The 21,670-nt window shown below is 39.3% G+C and overlaps 2 protein-coding genes and 1 long non-coding RNA gene across 5 annotated transcripts; all 3 read right to left on the reverse strand.

Annotated features, from left to right (window-relative positions):
* Positions 1–2,498: 2,498 nt before the first annotated feature.
* On the reverse strand, positions 2,499–2,865 carry LOC130459769 (uncharacterized). Its single transcript, XR_008919371.1, has 3 exons — positions 2,808–2,865; positions 2,585–2,725; positions 2,499–2,513 (listed from the first exon to the last, which is right to left on the reverse strand). It is a non-coding gene; the product is annotated as an uncharacterized lncRNA (long non-coding RNA).
* Positions 2,866–3,233: 368 nt separating this feature from the next.
* On the reverse strand, positions 3,234–3,739 carry LOC130472447 (uncharacterized). Its single transcript, XM_056843456.1, has 2 exons — positions 3,449–3,739; positions 3,234–3,363 (listed from the first exon to the last, which is right to left on the reverse strand). The coding sequence occupies exons 1-2, from the start codon at positions 3,725–3,727 to the stop codon at positions 3,337–3,339; spliced, it is 306 nt and encodes a 101-aa protein (XP_056699434.1). The 5' UTR covers positions 3,728–3,739; the 3' UTR covers positions 3,234–3,336.
* Positions 3,740–16,563: 12,824 nt separating this feature from the next.
* Positions 16,564–21,478, reverse strand: LOC110798161 (cullin-1). Of its 3 annotated transcripts, none has more exons than XM_056826733.1 (9): positions 21,299–21,478; positions 20,122–20,282; positions 19,936–20,035; positions 18,514–18,699; positions 18,348–18,404; positions 18,054–18,254; positions 17,864–17,941; positions 17,672–17,755; positions 16,564–16,860 (listed from the first exon to the last, which is right to left on the reverse strand). In XM_056826733.1, exons 2-9 carry the CDS (start codon positions 20,247–20,249, stop codon positions 16,783–16,785), a joined length of 912 nt encoding a protein of 303 aa, XP_056682711.1. In that variant the 5' UTR covers positions 20,250–20,282; positions 21,299–21,478; the 3' UTR covers positions 16,564–16,782. The 3 variants fall into 3 exon arrangements, with proteins under 3 accessions (XP_056682711.1, XP_021859019.2, XP_056682712.1); XM_022003327.2 differs by having other exon boundaries at positions 18,348–18,395; positions 21,299–21,477; XM_056826734.1 differs by lacking the exon at positions 21,299–21,478 and adding an exon at positions 21,145–21,271.
* Positions 21,479–21,670: the final 192 nt, after the last annotated feature.

Here is a 21,670-nt window from a genome sequence, read left to right on the forward strand (position 1 = left end):
AAAGCCCGCCCTGAGTGGTCGCCTGTCCAGGTGGCTAGTCATGCTCTCAGAATTCGACCTAAAATTCATGCAGGAAAAAACAATCAAAGGAAGAGCGGTAGCCGAATTCCTGGCCGAACATGCCACGAATGAGGAAACCCCGGAAACTTACCTCCTCCCCGACGAGGAACTTCTGATGATACAAGACGACTATTGGACCACTATGGAAACCGATTGCCATCACTTTGTAAAAACTTGCCCAAAATGCCAAATCTTCAGTAAACTTAACCATTTACCTCCCTCAGAACTATACACCTTCACTTCTCCATGGCCCTTTTCCACCTGGGGTATAGATATAATCGGCAAGGTAACACCAACAGGCGTAGGGGGACACGAGTACGTTTTAGTTGCAATTGATTACTTCACTAAATGGGTAGAGGCAGTCTCCTATGCAAAGTTAACAGCCAAACATGTCGCCCGATTCCTAGAAAAGAACATATTCTGTCGATACGGGGTTCCACATGAAATCATAAGTGACCAAGGTTCCCACTTCAGGGCCGAAGTCCAAGACCTGCTCAAAAAATATCATGTCAAACACCATAAATCCTCTCCCTACAGGCCGCAAATGAACGGCGCGGTAGAGGCGGCCAACAAAAATATTAAAGTCATAATCGAAAAAATAGCCGAAAATTATAAGGATTGGCCCAACAAATTACACTTCGCATTATGGGGCTATCGAACCTCAATCCGCACCTCCATTGGAGTAACACCCTACTCCTTGGTATACGGAATGGAAGCAGTCCAACCGGTCGAGTTGGAGATTCCCTCCCTCCGGATCGTCCTAGAAAGCAAGCTACCCGAAGCTGATTGGGTTCAACCTAGGTACGACGAACTCGACCTTTTAGACGAACGGAGGTTGAGAGCTCTACATCACGTGCAAGTGTATCAAAAGCGCATCGCAAGGCAATTCAACAAAAGAGTCAAACCTCGAAACATCAAAGAAGGCGATTTTGTATTAAAAGAAGTCCGCGCACCTACTACGGACCCTCGAGGAAAATTCCGGCCTAACTGGACAGGACCATATTTTGTAAAGACCATCCTACCTGGCGGAGCAGTCCAACTAGCCGACATAGATGGAGTGGAATTCGCTAACCTCACGAACTTAGACCAATTGAAAAAGTACTATATTTAATAAAATTCAGTCCGGAGTTAAGGCATCTAATAAAACACATTAAAACTCATAAGCAAACATTCTGCGCATTACTCTAAACAAACGGCATAAAACTCGATAAAGTAGAAAAAGCGAAGGACAAAACTTCAACGCCCAGGACTGGGCGCTGTTATTTCTAACGACTAGGCCTGGGCGCCGATATTTCCTTCGCTCTAAATCGGGCGTTGTTCTCTCTTGCCACCTACCCTCCCGCTTCTACAAAGTGTTCGTACTCATTTTTCTAACCCTCAAAAGAACCACGAACACTTGGGGGGGAAGCAGACGAGTAATGAACACCCTTTTAAAAAGTTTTTTTTCAAAAAGCTAGAACTACGCACGACCTGATTCTGACAAGATACGTAGGCAATCATTCTCAAGGATTCGGTCCAATAAAAAATTATAAAATAATAAAGTCATGCAACGCATCAAGAAGAAAAGATATCGCAAAGGGCACTCTACCCTAACCCATGCACGGGCAAGACCAAATAAAATGAAAAAGCCACAAGAGTTTCCAGGAACAAGCCCAACAAAGGAGTATGACACGAGTCGGCAAAAAACAAAAATAGTGAACATGCATATGTAATACCTCAAGTATTCGGTTAGTCTAAAAATATATGTGCACTCTTATATGAACTCATTATTTTTACGAAAGTCTTTTCCTTTTAAAAAATTCATCGTTGGTTTAGGAAGCTAATATTGCTATAATATGTTAAAACAAAGCCCACGGAAGGCTCAAAACATTCTTGCACCAAAAATCGCAAAAAATATATATATACATGCGGAACACAAGAATGAATATGTATAAAACAGGAGGTAAGCCTAAGACTCGTCATCGGCTCCATGTTTCCAAGCCTCGCCGGTCCATCCACTCCACTCCCCGTGGTATGAGGGACCCCAGCCAGAGTCACACCAAAAATGAGGTTGCGACTGCAACTCGGGGCTAGGCTCTCGGGCCACCGACACGGAACGCCGCCTACGCTCCGGCTCGGACCTCTCCCAGGAAGAACTCACCCCCGCGTCAGAACGACGATGCCGTAGGGGCGAGTGCTGTGCTCTCTCTCTCTCTCGCGACGACCGTGTCCCCCGCCCGAGGGACCCGCGTCGTCGGCCCCAGCACGCCCAGTAGCCGTCTGCAAAAAGGGACAAAAGAGAGAGTGAATAACCGAAAGCCAAACCAAAGGTACATATCAAAAGAAAAAAAGAGAGGGCACATTACCCGAGTAGAGTGGGGGCTCCTGCAAGAAAGTGCAGACCGAGCTCGAATCAACGCGGACTTCAACCGGTTGATCACCCCCACCATCGCATTGGCCGTACGGGCCGGAACCTAAAATAAGAATGTCAGTAAAAGAAGAAAGAAAAAATATAAAGAAGAGTACACAAATGAAAGGTGCATACCGCCTCTACTCCCTCAGGGAGCGGAGCATGGAAAACCCGGTCTTCCGGGAAAGTCTCCACAATCTCGGATCCACTCTCTCCGGTATACGAGATCCGAGCATCGGGAAGCACCCATCCCCCCAACAAAGGGTCAGGACCCTCCTGCACAAAACACAATAGGCATAAACACATGGGCACGAACATGAAAACACTAAAATCAATACAAAGAGAGGAGGCAACTTACAGCGCCAGGCTCCGGGAGACGAAGAGAATCCTGGATAAACTGGTAATAGCTAGCTCCCTCTATCACCAACTCTGTCGCCGGCACACCAGTCCACGAGTGGACCCTCCACGACTCGCCTATCGAGCGAGTAGACAGCATGGTCGCAGGCGTAGGCCTGGGCACCGAAAAAACCCCGACCGTCTGCATACGTACCCGCTCTCCCAGGTACCAGACAGGGTCCCGGCGGCCAACGAACAAGACCCGCATCTGGCTCAGGGCATAACTCTCCCTGACCGAAGCATGGGTACCCCTAAAAGAGAGCCATGGGGTCCAAACCACCTGTTTTCGTACAAAACGCAGTCAGATCTCGCACATGAAAAGAATGACGAAATACGAGATAGAGGATAAGATTCTGTACATGCTCAGGGTTCCCATCCCGGATAAGATCCCACACGGTATCGGGCGGCGGACGCACTGTCAGCTTCTTCTTCCAACCCCAACGGCGACCGGCAGGGAACTCCAAAGGCCTCTGCCCCATTCGGGGAGCCAGCTAGGGTAAGTGCTCAAAGGCCCACAGCTGCAAAAGAAAAGGATAATAAAACGTTAAAAAAAAAAGAGGCCGGGTAAAAGCGAGAAAAACAAAAGAAAGTCTAGGCACATACCTCGATCAAACGCGGCACTCCCGCTAATGTAATCACAAAGTGACGTATACTCGGGTCCGAGACGCGCACCGACAAACTCATCTGGCCGACAAGCGTCGCATAGCCCAAATCGCCCCAGCGATAGTCACCCAGTGTAGACACGTCCTCCACCATGCCTATCCACCTCGGGTCAAAGGTGTCAGTCGGACCCGATAGAAAAGTGGAAGTAATAAAATGGAGGTAGAACAGCCGAGCCTGTCTCGAAGGCGACTCCTCTACCCCGTGCTCCAAAGCCCACATCAGGTCAGCGAAAGGTATCCCACGAGGCTGGTACGAAGGTAACCTACTACCCATCCACGAGCCCAGGAGCCTGGTACCCTCAGCAACAGTCGGCGATGGGCCGTCCGACCTCAGACGAACGGGGTTCCCTGTAAAGGTCAAACCCATCAAAGCTGTGTAGTCCTCAGGAGTGATCGTCATCTCGCCCCAAGGAAAATGGAAGGTGTTGGTGGTATCCCACCACCACCTCATGAACGACCGCAGAAAGGACAGGGAGATGTTGAGCCGGAGTATCTCCCAGAAGGTCTCAACCACCGGAAACAGTGAGCTCGCCCTCACCAAGGCCTGGGCGTCCGAGCTCAGATAGCTAAAAACGGTCTCACTCGTCGCGGCGCCATAGCCGCGAACCGTAGTCTCTCTCCTCGCGTGAAGGCGAGAAGTCACATGGTGCTCTAGGTCGTAGTGCAGATCACGACCATCGTAAAGCTCAGGGCCCACCCAAAGGGGACCCGGGCCAGTCGACTGACGCGTCATGCCACGCACCTCGTGGCCACCAGGAGGGGGTAACGACTCGTCAGACATGCTGATCAACAATACAACAAGGCATTATACCTTTGACAAAATCGGCACTCATACCGATCCCTAAAAAGAGTGCATTTCACTCATGAAATGGAGTCATACAATTTTTGGGCCCTAAAAAACATGATACTAAGTTCATACTTAGCAAAATTCCCTAAGTAAAAATTAACTCCAGCAAAATCAAAATTCTCCCATAATTTGTCATTCATGAATTATGAGGAACGCAAGCAATATACCAAGAACACCTACATTATAAGAAAATACTAGATTCGTAGGTATACTTGGGGGCTAGCATGAAAATGCCCAAATTCAACAAAAAATCAACATACTTGCAAAAATTAACATGCACAAACTAATTAACATGTTATGTGGAACATTTCCAACTATCCAATTGGAGAAAAGGGGGACAAAATCAAAAACCCCCAAATCAATTTCATGCACGAAAATACTTGACAAAAATACTGAAATTGACAGAAAAGCTCAAAATTATTGAAAATGACTTACATTGGGAAGATTGGGAAGTAATTTGGAGTAGAATTCGTGAAGGAAAGTGAAGAAAACGAGCAAAAATCAGTAGAGAGAAGTGAAGAAGTTTGAGCGAAAATGGTGGAAATGGGAAAGGGAGGAGACGGTCCGCGAATTTAAAAACCAGTCCCCCTTTCGCATTTTCAACGCCCAACTCTGGGCGTTAAAAATTCTCGCGCCCAGGCCTGGGCGCTGAAAATGCTTCCCAGACAGCGAATATTCGCTGTCGGGCACGCGTACTCCCCTATTTTGTGTAAAGATATCCGTTATCTTATTTCTATCCCAAAAAAGAAAAAAACGGTATTTTGAAAAAAAAATAATAATAAATAAAAAATAATAAAATAAAATATCGTTAAACAAAAATATACACAATGTGGACCCACTTATAGGACACATCTAATCAGGAAATATTACGACCCACCAACAGGTTGTAATCACAAAAGCCCTTCTACATAGGCAAAATAAGAAATTCAAAATGGGCTCGCCCACCCTCAGCGGGCGGGGTCTGCGTCACTAGCCGCGCAGGTCCTCAGTTTTTCGAAGAATAAAAGTCTTCAAATTTAAAATAGGCTCGCCATCTTCAGCCGGCGGGGTCTACGGCGCAAACCACGTAGGTCCTTTTTTTCAAAAAAAAAAAACAAAATAAAATTTCAAAACAGATTCGTCCACTTCTATCGGACGGGGGGTCCACCCTCAGCGGACAGGCTCGCCATCTTCAGCCGGCGGGGTCTACGTCACAAACCGCGTAGGTCCTTATTTTCAAAAACATCAAACAGATTCGTCCACTTCTATCGGACGGGGTGTCCACCCTCAGCGGACAGGCTCACCATCTTCAGCCGGCGGGGTCTACGTCACAAACCGCGTAGGTCCTAATTTTCAAAAATCTCAAACAGATTCGTCCACTTCTATCGGACGGGGGGTCCACCCTCAGCGGACAGGCTCGCCCACCTTCAGCGGGTGGGGTCTGCGTCACTAACAGCGCAGGTCCTTAGTCGCTGCAGCGATAACTTTTATTGGTTTTCCCTTTTTCCAAAAATTAAAGGATTGGTTTGTTGGATTTTCCTTCGTTTTACGTCCTATAAAAACAAGGGGGTTTACTCGTTTAGCTAGCCCTGAAAATGAGAATCTTTAAAAACGTTTTACCTCGTGATTGGGCTTGGCCAGGCCCAATTACACTTTACAGCTTTAATTTCGAAAACATCTGTAGTTACTCCCAATGACAAAGTGAGGGAGTTTCTACGCATCTTTAGATCCTTCCAATGACAAAGTGAGGAAGTTTCTATACTATCAGTTGACAAATTCCAATGACACGTGAGGGATATGTCGACACTTCAAGTGATGACCCTTAAGTAAAATGTTATCACTCGGGGGCTCGTGAGACCCTCGCAAAACAGGTCACATACACCATGGCTTGTGTGACGCGCTCCGTCTAAATACTTTGACCATCGTCTTACTCCAAGACTCAGTCAAAGTGGGGGCTAACTGTAGACACCTACTTTTGTCCCCGTTCCCGCAAGGGAAAGGTTCGATGATGAAAGCATAAAAACTCCACTTGACAACGCATCTCCTATAAAATAAACGAATCTCGATTCCCCATTTCATTTCACCCGAAACCTGCTATTTATGAAAACCTGCTAAAAATAGTAACTGCCGTAAAAAGTAGCGTCTAAAAGTGGCAAATCATAAAAGATAGAAACCTGTCAGAATTAGTCGTTGCATTCCAACATAAATCCTAAATGAGATAGAAAACCGCGAGAATCCTATTCCTAATAAAATTCGGAAATAAGAGTTACGTATTAATTAAAATCCTTACGAGCCTAGAGTTCGTAACGGGCCCGGACGCATTCCGTCACAAAATTGATACGCGCTAAAAGACTCGAATTAATCTCAAACTCTACGGATTTTAGGAATCCGAATCTCACTAAACAAAGCTGCCCAGACTCTATTTTCAACGCCTGGCTCTGGGCGCCTAAATCTTCGGCGCCCAGGCCTGGGCGCTGAAAGTACCTAGGTACGCCTCTTTTCCTAATTCTTTGCGGATTAGAACTCTGCAATTCTATCTTTCCACGAACTCTTCCCTATAAATAGGCCCCTAGTTTCGACGTGAAACGACACACAACAACACATAATATATTCTGAGTATTGACTCTAAACCCCTTAGCCTAAGCCTCTCGCTGCGAAACTGTTCACGCGTTCTGTCGCAATCGATCCATAAATCGAACAGAACGTATCTTGTCCCGTAATCGAGATTCGTTAAATAAAAAGGAGAAATAGCAAAGTCAAAGTGGTTAGTTTTCTGAGAACCGTGACGCACCTCTCAAGGGTGTGTCGTAATGTGTCCCTTTTCGATGATTTAACTGCTTTCCTCGCCCTTTTTATGAACTGTTAAACTAACCTAATCTGATTGTTCTATCACTCCTAACAAATATAATATTTTTGGGAAATCGGATTATCATTCTAGGTCCCTTAATGTTATTTAAATCAGATAATCACGATCGAATTAGTGTTATATGTTGCATATTGCTAAAATCAATTCAGATTAAGTTTAATAGTTAACGCATGTCCCTTCAATTATTTATGCTGAGCTAGTAAGGATATCCTGCCTCTGGAGTTATCGACGAGCGAATTACTCCTCTCGGTAGTTACAGTCCCCCGAACCCTCAATCTCTACCTTGCGGGTGTATATTGAGAGATCCCCACACCAGGGATCACAAGGGAACCTACGGCCGTCGTGGTCAAACATAATTGCACTCCCTTTATGTCACGATAACCGGGTTTTGTCAGTTTTTCTCATTGTCGTTAAAAACTGAATGGCGACTCCTATATTACTAGTCAATTGGGTGTATACTCACAGGAAATCCAATTACACTTGATTGAATAAAAAGAATCGTCACACCCACGAGGGACAAGGTCACGCATTAGCCTCGCGCTTTTTCGACCCCCTCACAGTGGCGACTCCACTGGGGATAGTGAAGGAAATACTCGTGCGTCCTCCAGCTAGACGACAGGAGCACTATTAGACCGAGTCTGAGTTATCAGACATTGGATTTACTCCAGTCATGGAAGACCGTCATTTCTACCCCTCCGTCCGAGGAAAGACCCAAATGACCTATCCCATAGTTGGACTAAGCCAAGGGATAGCCTCAAGCCGTCGAGAACCCACCTACCACATTCAACAGGGGTTGAACAACTTGACATTGAGGCACATGAGTACTCCTTTATGTGAAGCTATAATGAATGTACCCATGGGAAACAAACAGGGCTAAGAGTATTCACCAATTTTTTGCGTTTTGCTAATTATAAGTAATTTATGCTCATGTCCGGATTCGAACTCGTTTCCATCGTTTCAACTCGCTTGCGAATGCTCTATGTTAAAGCTGTAACCAACACTGCACGTTGTCACGCTGTGAGGGCGAAGCCCACTACAAGAAAACGGAGATTTACCGACTAAAATTTACCGACTGCGATTATATTAGACATTAAAACAAAATTTAACGACCGTAAAATAAGTGGATGGTATAAAAAAATTACTGCCTACATAAAAGTAGTCGGTAAATTATCGACCGTTAATTAAACTTTACCGACCACTTTACAGTCGGTAAAAATCAGACTAGTACAACATTAATTAGGAAAATTTTACCGACTATAAACAGTCGGTAATATCGACTATTTCCGACCAAATAAGTAATCGGTATTTATTTTGTATTTAAAAAATATACTGACTGCTTGTAGTCGGTATTTGCAACATTTCCGACCAAAATAATAGTCGGTATTTTTTTCTATATAGGTAGGTTTTCCTTGTTACTCCCTCCGTCCCGGAATACTCGACCCGGTTTGACCGGCACAGAGTTTAAGGGACTTGAATTGACTTATTTAATTTAATAGGTAGTAGTTGATAGTGGGGTATTATTTTAATGTAGTTAGTGGGAAATGTGTAAAGGGGTGGGGTTGGGTGAGAGTAGGGGTTGAATTTTTAATTATTTTTTGTATGGAGTAGGGGGTAGGTGGGTTAATAGGGGTGGAGTGAGAAATAATATAATATTGTTAGAATATTTCCATTTTTAGAAACAGGTCAAGTATTAAGGGACGGCCCGATAAGGAAAACAGGTCAAGTATTCCGGGACGGAGGGAGTAGTTAACATACCATTTTAATTATTTAATAAAATACGTTAAAATATTATAATTAAATAGAAGTGAAAATTTATGGTACAACATCTATTTAATAGAAGTGAAAATTTATGGAATTTATGGAATATATGGAATATACGTTAAAATATTATAATTAAATAGAAGTGAAAATTTATGGAATATATGATTTATATAAAGGTAAAATTTGTAAATTGAAAAAATATAGTATAATTATATGGTGGATTAATATTATGTGTTAAAGAGGGAGATATAGTAAAAGAGGTTGAATGAATATAGGAATTAAATGGTGGATTGATGTTGGATGAGGAAGATGAAATGCAAGATGTGTTGAAGTTGTAAAATACTTCGTATAACAAAAGAAAAAACTGAAAATAAATAAATAAATTCATGGATAAAACATGGAGGTGACACATGTTCTCTAATTATATGTGGGTTTTCTTTTTTAAATACTCTCTCCGCCCCTTAATACTCGCACCGTTTTGACTGAACACGCTTACCAATGCACAACTTTGACCACCAATATCTTTAACTACATATTATAAAAACTTATCAAAATATTAATATTTTGAAAATATATATTGAGATGAAGCCAACAATATATTATATACTAACATTTGTTTTCATATATACTAGAAATAAAATAGGGTCAAGGTGAATTATGTGAATAGTGCAAAAAGTCAAAATGGTGCGAGATTAAGGGATAAAGGGAGTACTAACTAAGTACTAGGTATAAAATATAGGGAACTAGATTAGATCCCATTCGCGCAAAAATATTCAAAAAAAATAAAATAAAAATTACCATCTTTTGTAAAATATTTGAGTAACAAAAGAATAGTTCAAAAATAAAGTAGTGCGGAGTACAAATGATTTTGCAGATTTTCAAAAGATTAATAGTAGGATATATTTTATGATTTTACAAATATTATTTTTGAGAAATAAATTAATTACCATTGAAATTTTTTATTGACGATCAAATAAATAGGGAATGATAAAATTTTAATCAAAATATTGAATCTTTTCTATAAAAGTTAATTGAAATAAATAAATGAATAAAAAAGAAAAAAAACTTTTGACGGGAATATTTTTAACCAGGAGGTGACACGTGTCACTCCTGGTGTCTGTTTTAGTATAATGTGTTTTGATGCTAAGGGGGAATTTCATTCCAAAGAGAAGAAAAACGTACAAGAAAATAAATGACTAAAAGAAAATAAAGAACAAACAACTATAGCTACTGAAGCAGTAAATTAGAGCTACTACGAGGAATCAGCCGTGGCAAAGCCACACTTCGAAAGTCCTCCTCCATAATCCTATGTAGAGCTAAGGGAATATTCTCCAAGATCAAGGTCCTAAGAGGTTGAGCAATTAACTCCATGATTAGCGAGCCAATCTCCAACGCGGTTGCCCTCACGGTACACATGGATCACTTTCACTTCCCAATCCATTTTATTTACCAAAGAACGGCAACAGTTAATAAGATGAGCGCACTCACCGCTTCCGGATTCAGAACTTTTGATGGCCTGTACACACGCTAAGTTGTCAAGTTGGACTATCAGATTGCTTATTTGTAAGTTCCAAACCTTGTAGCAAGGCCATAACTTCAGCTCTAAATGCACATCAATTACAAAAGTTAGCTACCAAGGCACTCACCATGCTGCCTTGAGCATCGCGGATTATCACCCCACCACCAGTAGGGCCTGGAGCACCCTTGGCTGCTTCATCAGAATTTAGAGTGTACCATCCACTAGGGGGTGGCTTCCAACACACATAAATTTCCTCCTTTGTGCCTATGTTATGTATTGTGCTCTCACTGCCACCAGTTAAGCTTCTTCTTGTCTCATCGAATCAAATTTGCAAGAAGGCTCATGTATCTACTGGAATCTCACCTCTACGCTCAAACACAAAACAATTGCGCCATTTCCATATCCACCAGATAGCTAAGAAAAAGTATGTGGGCCAAATGGGTTCATTGGTTGCATCTCCGTACTCCAGATTGCGCATTAGCCATTGATGAAGGCTGCCACTATAGAACGTAGCCTCAAATGCTGGACCACCTAACTTCTTCCATATACTTCGTGCTGCCGGACAATTGCGCAAGATGTGGAGGGTGGATTCATCCCCATCCCCACAAATGAAGCATATGGGGCTGCCTGTTTTAGTATAATGTAATAGATAGATGATTTATGGAAAAAATAGTCTTATATGCACGCGATGCGTGCGAAATTATATAAGAACTTAAAATTGTGTTATTTATAACTAACCACAACGAATATTAGACACTAAAAAGTTATTAGCAAAGTTCATATTTTAAAACAGTGGGGGCATACAATACGTCAATCTTGCAATCTAAATAGTGTAACTGTGTAACTCATGCCTTTACATGACAAAAAAATCAAAATCTTAAACATATAAAATAGAGAAGCTTTAATTAATTTGATCACGTGACTCAAACAAATTTAACATATATCATTTAAATATACTCGATCAACAGATTGATTCATGATGGCAAGAGATAAAAGAAGGGAAAAATGGTGATTATTCACGAGTATCCATTGGCCATAGTGGAACATTTTGGTTTTACAAGATTCGTGAGTAGCTTGAATCCTAGCTTCAAGATCATATCTCGTCCTACTTTGAGATCAGATATCTTGAAGATGTTCGTAAGTGAGAAAAATTGCTTGAAGAAGGTGCTGGAGAATAATGAGTCAAAAATTGCCATCACCACAGACATGTGGACTGCTTCGAATCAAAAGAAAGGTTATATGGTTGTGACTGCCCATTATATTGATCAATTTTGGGTACTACGCAACAAAACTTTGAGGTAATAATTCTTACATGGCTATATTCTTTCTTATAATTGTTTATGTACATGTTTGGGTGAATGTTTTTGATACTTTTGGTGTTAAAACCTTGCTGTCCAGATTTTAGTTTCTTGCGCGCATATTGATATGTGCGTTTTATATAGTGTTTCACCCCCGTCCCTTAGTACTTTTTATGTGTCAAACGTGCTCTTAGGAGCCGTTTCTAGTACTAATGTGTGTTATTGAGTGTGCCTTGAGTTTCAGGTTTGATTATGAGAAATTGGTCTTTTTAAACCCGTTTCATGTTGATCTAGGCCACTATATGAGCCCGAGGAAGTTCGGGACCTCCATCGTCGACTTTCGGGAGCCTTGGATTCTTATGGTTGAGCCCCGAGAGTTAGACTCAGTGATATGGGCGAGTTATATTGAAGATTGCAAATCGCCCTGGAAGCTGAGGGCGAAATGCAACCATCGGGCGGAATTGAAGCAAATTGGACTCATCAACGCGCGCCCGATCGGGCGCAGCTCGCCCGATCCGGATCGGGCGGTCATCCGGAAGCTTATGTGGAGAGTTCGCAATCCGCCCGATCGGGCGGATTTTTTCCCGATCGGGCCGACTATCGAGTGCATCGCCCGATCAGGCGAAGCGACTCCCGATCGGGCGACGCCAACCTCCTGCACTTATACGCGTGTTTTCTTTCCGGTTTTTGGCTTGTATTTTGGGTAAACTATAAATACTAGCCCCTTATATTTTTAGAGACATCTTATTTTCTAGTTTAGAACACTTAGTTTATTTTTCCTAAGCTTAGTTTTCTCTCTAATTTGTCCCAAAAACTTAGTTTTATTTCCAATCAAAAGTTCAAACTTTATTATTCCATTGTTCTTCAATTAGGTATTGTTCTTTATTTCATTCATTTCTTTTGCTTTAATTATGTTTTCAATTATGCTAATTGCTTTGTTTATTGTCAACATGCTTGAGTAGTTTAATTTCTAGGGTTTGGGATCCATGAATTAATATGATGGGATATTGAATAATTGTGATTGTTGGCATTGTGATTAATTCCTATTGATTGGTTAATTCCACTATTCAATTAGATTTGCGCAGGTTTAATTGCGTAGTTATGCAATATCAAGTTAAGATTCGAGAGATGCAATTTGATGTTTAGGCTTGTGTCAATAGGTAGAATTGGGATTAATAAGTAGCGAGAGCCCGTTAATTCTAAGTCTATGACTAGTATCGATTCGAGAGAGCATGCTAGTCTAATTAATTACTTTGTTGATTATCGTGATTGTTCATTGTCCTGGATTGTTAATTGCTGGTGAACCTATGCCCTAGATTTCCTTAATATATTGATTCATACTTATTTAATTATCGTTCGTAGTCTTAGTTTACAAACAATCAACCAAATCTTGTTCCCAATAGTTTAGTTTAATTAATTAATAGTAGAAAGAACGCCTGTCTCCCTGTGGATTCGACCCTGACTTCCCTTGCTACCTAGCTAGTGGACCTTAGGTTATTTTTGATTAGGTGATACGACTTTAGCCTGTCACATATTTACTTGGTCTATTACTGGTTTGTGATTATTTTGTTGTCCTTTATTGAAATATAGGTTTACTTATGTTCCTTGTCCACACACAAAGGACATACTTGCTCAAGTTTTATTGGATTCACTGAATATGTACAATATTGCTGAAAAGATTTCATCTGTGATTGTTGATAATTGCACTATGAATGATGCTATGTTGGATATTTTAAAACCAAGGTTTAGTGAAGAATCATTGATTTTGAAGGGTAGATTTTTGCATATGAGATGTAGTGCGCATATTCTTAATTTAGTTGTGCAAGATGGATTGGATGTGATTGGTGGAGGTATTGAGAGGGTTCGTGATTGTGTGGCTTTTTGGGTTGCAACTCCTAAAAGAATTTAAACTTTTGAAAATAAAGTGAAGTCTATGAAAAGTGAAGAAGTTAGAAAGCTTGTTCTTGATTGTAAAACTAGATGGAACTCAACTTTTCTAATGCTTCAAACTCTGTTACCATATAAAGATGTGTTTGCAAGTGTTAAGCGTCAAAGCCCTCGTTTGAAATTCACACTTCCCACCCAACAAGATTGAGAATTTACAGCCCTAGTGTGTGAAAAGTTGAAAAGGTTTCACAAATTGACTGAGTTGTTTTCTGGTAGAAAGTATCCAGCTTCTAATTTATTCTTTCGCCAAGTGTGTGAAATCAAACTTTCTCTTACGTCATGGTTGCAATGTGAAACCCTAGTTATTAGGGACATGGCAAAAAAATGATTGAAAAGTTTGATAAGTATTGGAGCACCATCAATGAGGTTTTAGCTATTGCTGCCATTTTAGATCCTAGGAACAAGTTGGAATGTGTGGAATTTTATTTTGGTGAGATTTATGGTATTGATTCTGATATGGAAATTGAGAGGGTCAAAAACACTTTATATGAACTCTTATATGAATATCAAGATAAAGTGTTCTCAAATGAAGCATATTCGTCCACTCCTTCTGAAAGTAGTGTGCTTGGAAAACGTTCTGCATCTTGTTTAGATAGTAATAGTGTTGGTGATGATGGTGGTGGTGATAAGTGGAGTAGAGTGAAGAAAACCAAAAAGAGAAAGGTGAATGTAAAGTATGAGTTAGACCATTACTTAGAGGAAGATGCCTTGCCGGAGAATGGCAATTTTGATATTCTCAAGTATTGGAACATTGAGCTCAAGTATCCAACATTGCAAAGAATTGCTAAGGATATCCTAGCAATTCCGGCATCCACAGTTGCATCCGAAAGTGCATTTAGTATGGGAGGTAGAGTTGTTAGCCCTTCTCGTTCTAGACTTGCTCAAAACACCGTGGAAGCTTTAATGTGCCTACAAAATTGGATAATCGGAGATTATTCAGGTAACATAACACTACTAGTTATATTTTATTTGTATACCCGTAGTTTATTTTTTATTTGATATATTTTCTACTTTAAATAGGTTCTTCATTCGACAATGCTCAATCTTGTGCTACAATTTTAGAAGACGGTGACCCTATGGAATGTGAAACAAGTGGTGGGTATGGGAGCGATGTGCTTGATCTCGATGACTCGGTAAGTTCATTAAATATTTAACTATGTACGTGATGGTAACATTTAAAGAAGTGTATATTCATACCTTAATCATTTATTTTATAGGGAGATGAAGATTAGTTTAATGCCATGTAATTTAAGATGGTTTGGAAGCTTGCATGCTGGAAGATGGTGTTGAGTTGCTGCTGATCTGCTGATAATTAACCTACTGTTGCTTGATGTTGTTGTTGACTTCCTGTGCCAATGAGCTTTATTTTGTACCTGCTGTTAGCTACAGAGTACAGACTTTGTTGTTTTAATTTTATTGTTGAACTCTTCTTTTATTTGGAAGAACTTGATTCTTAATTATTAAAGTCAAGTGGTGTACACTTAATGTTTGTAATTTTTCCGAACAATGGAAAGTTCTCATGTTGTGGAACTAAATGTTGGAAGTATTTTAGTAATATTTTTATTCGTATTAGTTGGTATTTTTATACAAGAAATTTAACGTATTTTCACCCGAAATTCACTCGATCCACCCGATTCACCCGTGGGTGATGGATGGATGGAATCCGGGTGATAGGCAAGCCGGGTGATGGATGGATCGGGTGGAGCGGATGGATGCGGGTGATGCTCCACCCGACCCAAATCCCATATGTTTCCATCCCTACGCTTGACTTATATAATAGAGATAGTTTTATTATGTTGCCAAGTATAGCAAAAAGGAATCGAAAAAGCCAAAGGCAAAGATCACCCAATTAGGTGACATCTAGCACCTTAACGATTGCCACAAGGACTCCAAAGCCACCTCCAAAATTACACAACGACCCACAGTTAGAGACCTAGAAGATGCAACTTGTATGATCTTTTTTTTTTTTTGGCAACATAGGAACTTTAGTGATTACTTCCTTTGTTTTAGATTGGACTTGATCAACCATGGTCTGGCTCGAACCGACTAGGTCCGGAAAAATGTGGGTTTGGGCATCCTCAAATACGCATTTTTAAAGTAAATCTGACTCCGGCCAAAAAAAGCTTACTCTAGCTTGAAACGCCTATATCAAATTTATGGTTTGGCATTTATGTTAAAGTCCGTTCCAACCCGAATTTTTATCTCCTCTATTTTAGATCAATCGGCAATCGCAATACTTTCTAGAGATTGTGGGTTTTAGTCTCCAATTTACTGATTTAGAAATTTATACGCTTTGGGTTGAACTGTAAACTGAAAATTAATCATATTTACAATTGTCATGTTGATTTTTAAAATCAGTAACAAAAAATTAGATACATTGAAAGGTACTACTATCCACTATCTACGGTCTTTATTTGATTTAGTATAAAACTTTTTCAGTGAAAAGAAAAATTGTTTGGTTCCTTACAAGAGTTTAATACAGAGTAGAAAACATGGAGAGTATGAAAGAGGATTTGTTGGAAAGAAGGAAGAGGGAGGTAAAGAAGAAAAGTGGATTCCATTTCTTTCAAATGGAAAAGGTTTTTCCACCTTTGAGAAAATTACTGAAAGTTATTTTTCATCCCTTATCAAACCGAACAAGGTAAAATGAATATGGGAAAATCGTTTTTCATGAAAATGTTTTACACCATACCAAATAGATACTACATAATAAGCCACAAACAACTCAAGGTCTTTTTTAAATTTCCCTTGTATTTCCAATATGGCTTTGTTTTCTTTGAAATTCTTGTAAGAGTAAACAGGAAATTGTTTCAGAAAGTTTCAATTTTAACTTACTAAATTAAGAAAATAATTCGAAAATATATAAAAGTTGAAACGCTTTATATACATACAAGCATTACCGCAGTTGACAGGATTTTAACCAGTCCTGCAAGTACAGTACCTATCTAGCATCTGAACCATAATTCTACTCTGTATTTCTACCCTCAAATATAATTACTTAAGAAGAACAAAGGTCACAAAAATGGTGATATCACTGCATTATACTCATGGCTTGATTTCACTGCTGCACCATATTCCAGTTTGAATCTGAACCAGGATCCCGAATATTAAGATCAGCACATTTAGACAGCAGATCCTACAAAACCAGCCATCATAATTAGGTTTAGTAGGAATTATAATTGATTGTCGAGCAGTATGAGACTTTGTAACTTCATTAGGGAAGGCATGCTATGAGATTCAATTATAAATCCTACGAGTAAAGATCGGGGAAACAATATCAAAAAAAAAAAAAACCAAGATAACACAGAACTGGGAACAGAATAAGTCATTAGTTGACTACAGTTCAAATACGAGGCTCAGGTAGAATGAGTAAAAATTATTCTAAAATGAACAGTTTGATGATCAATGCAAAAACATATTTACTTCCAAATTAGCACATACAGTCATAGTTGCATACAAGTATATCATTTTCCTATAAATAATAGTCATTCGTGTTGGGATTTCTGACTAAAGGAAAATATCAAAATATGCCGTGTTACAAAATGATTGAGACAAGCACAAATTAACCCTTTGCTACAGTAGTACAATAATACTTCCAACTGCAGCTCACACTTCTTTAATAGCCTTTTCATACAAATATAATGGCTATGAATAAGGCAGTGAAGAATTACGGAGAGGGAAAGAGATAGTAAACTTCCCACAAAGTTCCTAGTTACGTTCAAAGCTATTACCATAATTCGTCATACAGTGCATTTTATGAGTAGGTAAAACCAAAATATGTACAGATTTGCTAGCATTCCATAATTCCATGCATCTTTCGATGTTATCAAAATCCACAAACCAACTCAACAAAGTCCTCCTTGTGCCTTAGGAGCAAATTATACAGATGTGATGATAGTTCATAACTTTTCATTTTATAGACCCGTGTTAGTTAGGATTTTTCATACCTGATAATCTGTTGACTTGCCATAGTTTTCAGCTTGTTGCTTCTCAGCTAACTTTGTAAGATCAACTAAACAAGAATTTACCACCTTCAAGAAAAGGACCACAGGGAAAATTTAGTATGAACAATAACCTCGATAGTAATTCCAAGATAATTTCTAAATAGAGATAACAAATGTCTAAACACACAAATGCACCTGCAGAAGCTTCTCTCTTAGAGACGGATTGAGAAATTGCGTAGCTCTTTCACTTTCTTGATTTAGGCACCATTGCACCTGAAGTTTACCAATAAAAGGCACCCAATTGAATACTATAGACTGGGGAAAAAATAGGCAATACAACTTACAACATACGTTTGTTTAAGATTCTGAAATTTATGGTAACAACCTTATACGTATAATCAGCATATGAATCATGCAGAAGCCCGTGTGAAGCAATTTGAGAATAGTGAGCAGCAGAGGTTTCAAGAAGGGCCTTTTCAAAATCATCATAGCAGGTTCCTCCTACTGTTCTTACAATGTCAAAGTACTCCACAACATTCTTGAGAGTGTTCCTATCAATCCTCACCCCGTTGCGATCCTGGTGAATCTAAAGTTGGCAAGATAGGAGCTTTAGGGAATAGGGACATACAATAGAGCCCGAACTAATTAACCAATCAATGCAATAAAAGAGTTGTCATACCAATGTTATTGCAGCAGTAACTAGTTTAGTATCAAACCTTGCATTCACCTGAAATATCTTACAAGATGAGGACAATACAGGCTATCATTTGGAAATAGAAAAAATAGAAGTCCAATGATTTCAACCAGCAATGATGGTAAAGCATAATAGAAAAAAAATCACTTACCAGGTTATGAAAGCATCTCATAGCTAGCTCCAAAAGGCTACAAACTCCAACACGGGGGGTATAGAAACGGTCAAGGTAACAAAAGAATCTAGATAGCCACCTGGCCATCAATTGATAACTAGACCATTTCATCACAAGCTCAGTCAAGAGAGTCTCATCATTTTTATTCTCCAGTGCTGGAAGGACCTGAGAGCATGAACAAGTATCTTATAAGAGTATTGATGAAGTGGTGCACGGTGATGACCGTTTATCATCATAAATCAACAAAGGATTGAAAAAATCAACCTATTATTGTGACTCTTGTCCTCTTCTTTGCTCTACGGACCACATTCAATAGCCTAGATTTCCTAAGTTGGACTCAGTATAGATTGTTCATATTGCCATAGATGAAAGTTGCATTGGTTATCTTTATCAAACAATAGTTAATGCAGAATGAAGAGAGGGAGGCAAATTAACACTGTCTCAAAAGCTTGTTTTACTTGAACTAAGTTGCTACTTGCTAGATGTTGGAAACATAGTAGCCCGTAAAATAGTTAACTTTCTGTCTATATGTAAGAAAAAAGAGAGAAAACAATAACCATTCTATTTATACGAAGTAAAGCTTTAGGATAAAAAGATACTCCAGGATTCATACAACTGAAATGACTAAAAATCATGCATAACAAAGATCACCACAAACCTTAACCAGCAAACTTCTGAGAGTAAAAGTGAGAAAATGAAGAAATAACTATCTTCTAAAAAAAATACTTTAGTTAGGTCAACCACTTCACCCCCTTAATTTTCGCAACGTGGTTTCTAGAAATATGCCTATGTTTAAATACATAAACAAATTTGAGGCATATATGTTGTCAGGAAGCAATTATAGAACGATATTAATTAGACATACAGTAGGTGAAGAGCTCCCGCAGAACAACATCTTGTCTGCAAGAGTAAGTTCAACGAGAAAATGACAGCAATACAACTTCGAAAAGTTTAAATCATTTTAACGTTCCAGAGATTCACAAAATAACAAGAATCTCTTTATATCAAATAAAGGGTCTACCAGCACATTGTTAAAGATTACACATCTTATGAAAGATGCAATCACCAGGGCAGTAAACATGGAGTGTCAAACATGTATTCTTAGCATTACAACAACCAATGCGAGACTGACCACTGACAGAGGGAATGTACTTACAGTAGTATTAGCTAAAATACTTGTGAATGAGCAGAATATTTTATAAAATAGCATAAAGATTACTACAAGGTTAGTAATGTCCTAAGTCCAAACACTTCAAGAAATCACGAGTAGCTTCACATTTGACAATTCGCTGAAAGTATCATCACAGGGGTATCAAAAGAAAATTATTATAGTTACAGTTAATACTGCTAACAATACAAAAAACCACTACAAGGATCCAAATGTTGGCAATAAATTCTTACCAATGAGTTGATGCACTCTTCTAAACCATTCTTATATCGTTCGTAGAGCACCCTTGAATTATCAAAAGAAGTTCTCTGGACACACAGCAGGTATACACATCTACCAGAGTAAAGGAGCAAAAAATTCAAGAGAGGAAAGGTCAAAAACTAATGCAAAAATTTATAAAAAGAGCCAAAATTGGATACTCGTAAAATCTCTGGTACTCCTCTGTACTGAACTTAACATTAGAGTATCCTTCCATAATCTTCCTCGTTCTTGAAAATGCCTCATCCAATATCATCATTCCAGATTCCAAACTTAATTCATTAAACATTTTTGACAACTTCACAGTACACCAAATAACAATCTGGAAAGAGTGAGGCAATCGTTAACTCAGTTGAAATTTCAACAACATTTAGCTAAATTCCAACATCATCAATAAGAAATAACTCAAGTGCATTCCACAATCACCAAAACAAGACAATAGCAGACACGAAGTATATAATCTAAAAAATCCACTCCAGAAATTGAGAATTATCCATTTAAATCCCCCATTTACAGGATCGACACACCCCTACACATCTAAGAACAAAACCAAACGGAATCCAAACACGGACAAGTTCCTTGAGTCTCTCACAATGTCCCAATACAGTTCAATCTCAAAGACTCAAACTCAATTTTACGATACACTTCCCTCGGCACCCTATACACTTCAACGCCCATCACATACAACCTCCTAAGGTGCTTGTCATGACTGCTGGGATTTCCATAAAATGTCTCAAACATATGAACATATTGTAGTTGAAATCATACATTTCATGAACCTAAACAACCTCATTAAGCCAATGACGGGAAAATCACATGCAACATATGGAGTTAAACATGGATGAATCTACTTAATGATAGAAAAAATCAGATACCTAAAAGTCCATAAACTCAACTACCACGATCTTCATAAAACCCAGAAAATGAACAAAATCACCTCAAATATACGGAGTACATGATCAGCAGAAAAATAAAATAACCGTAAAAATTACTACACTTAGATGATCAATGACACAAAATTCTTCACACAACCAAATAAATCACACAAATTATCGGAACCCTCAAAAATTAAAAAGGAAAAGAACCCACAAATTAAACTCCAAACCCAGTTTCCCAAAAATGAAAAAAGAAGCAGAACATAACATATTCATAGAGCAACTGGAATCTTAGGGGTAAGAAAGTACCCAGAAAACCCTAAGAATGGTCAGTCAATGGAACTTCTTTTAAAAAAACACGAAATTAAACGACAATGTAAAATCAGACGCAGGCTTCTTCAGTAAATTTAGAAAAAATCAACAAAAAAGATGAAAATAGATTAGATTGGAGAAGAAGTTTTACCAAAATTGCGGGTTTTGGAGATTATAAATACGGGAATTCCGGTGGCTTTTGTGCTCCTCTTCGCCCCGGCAAAGAGAGTGGACAAATACTGTGAAAGTGTGAAGGCAGATGAGAGAGAAAGAGACAGGAATTTGAGAGGAAAAGTGGGGTTGTAAACTTGTAAACAAAAAGAAAAAGATGTCGATGTTGGGTTATGCGTCTCCTTAAATCCAATGCCAAATCATTAATTCGGAATTATTGTTGTTTGCTCTCCGAAGGAAACTAGAAATTGATTTGTGCACGTCCCGTAATATATAAAAAATTAGTGTTTGGCCCGTGCGATGTTTCGTTACTACTTTAAATAACATACTTATGGTGTGTAATATGAGAAAT

The sequence above is a fragment of the Spinacia oleracea genome, chromosome 4 (genome assembly GCF_020520425.1).
Source record: "Spinacia oleracea cultivar Varoflay chromosome 4, BTI_SOV_V1, whole genome shotgun sequence".
Taxonomy (NCBI): Eukaryota; Viridiplantae; Streptophyta; class Magnoliopsida; order Caryophyllales; family Amaranthaceae; genus Spinacia; species Spinacia oleracea.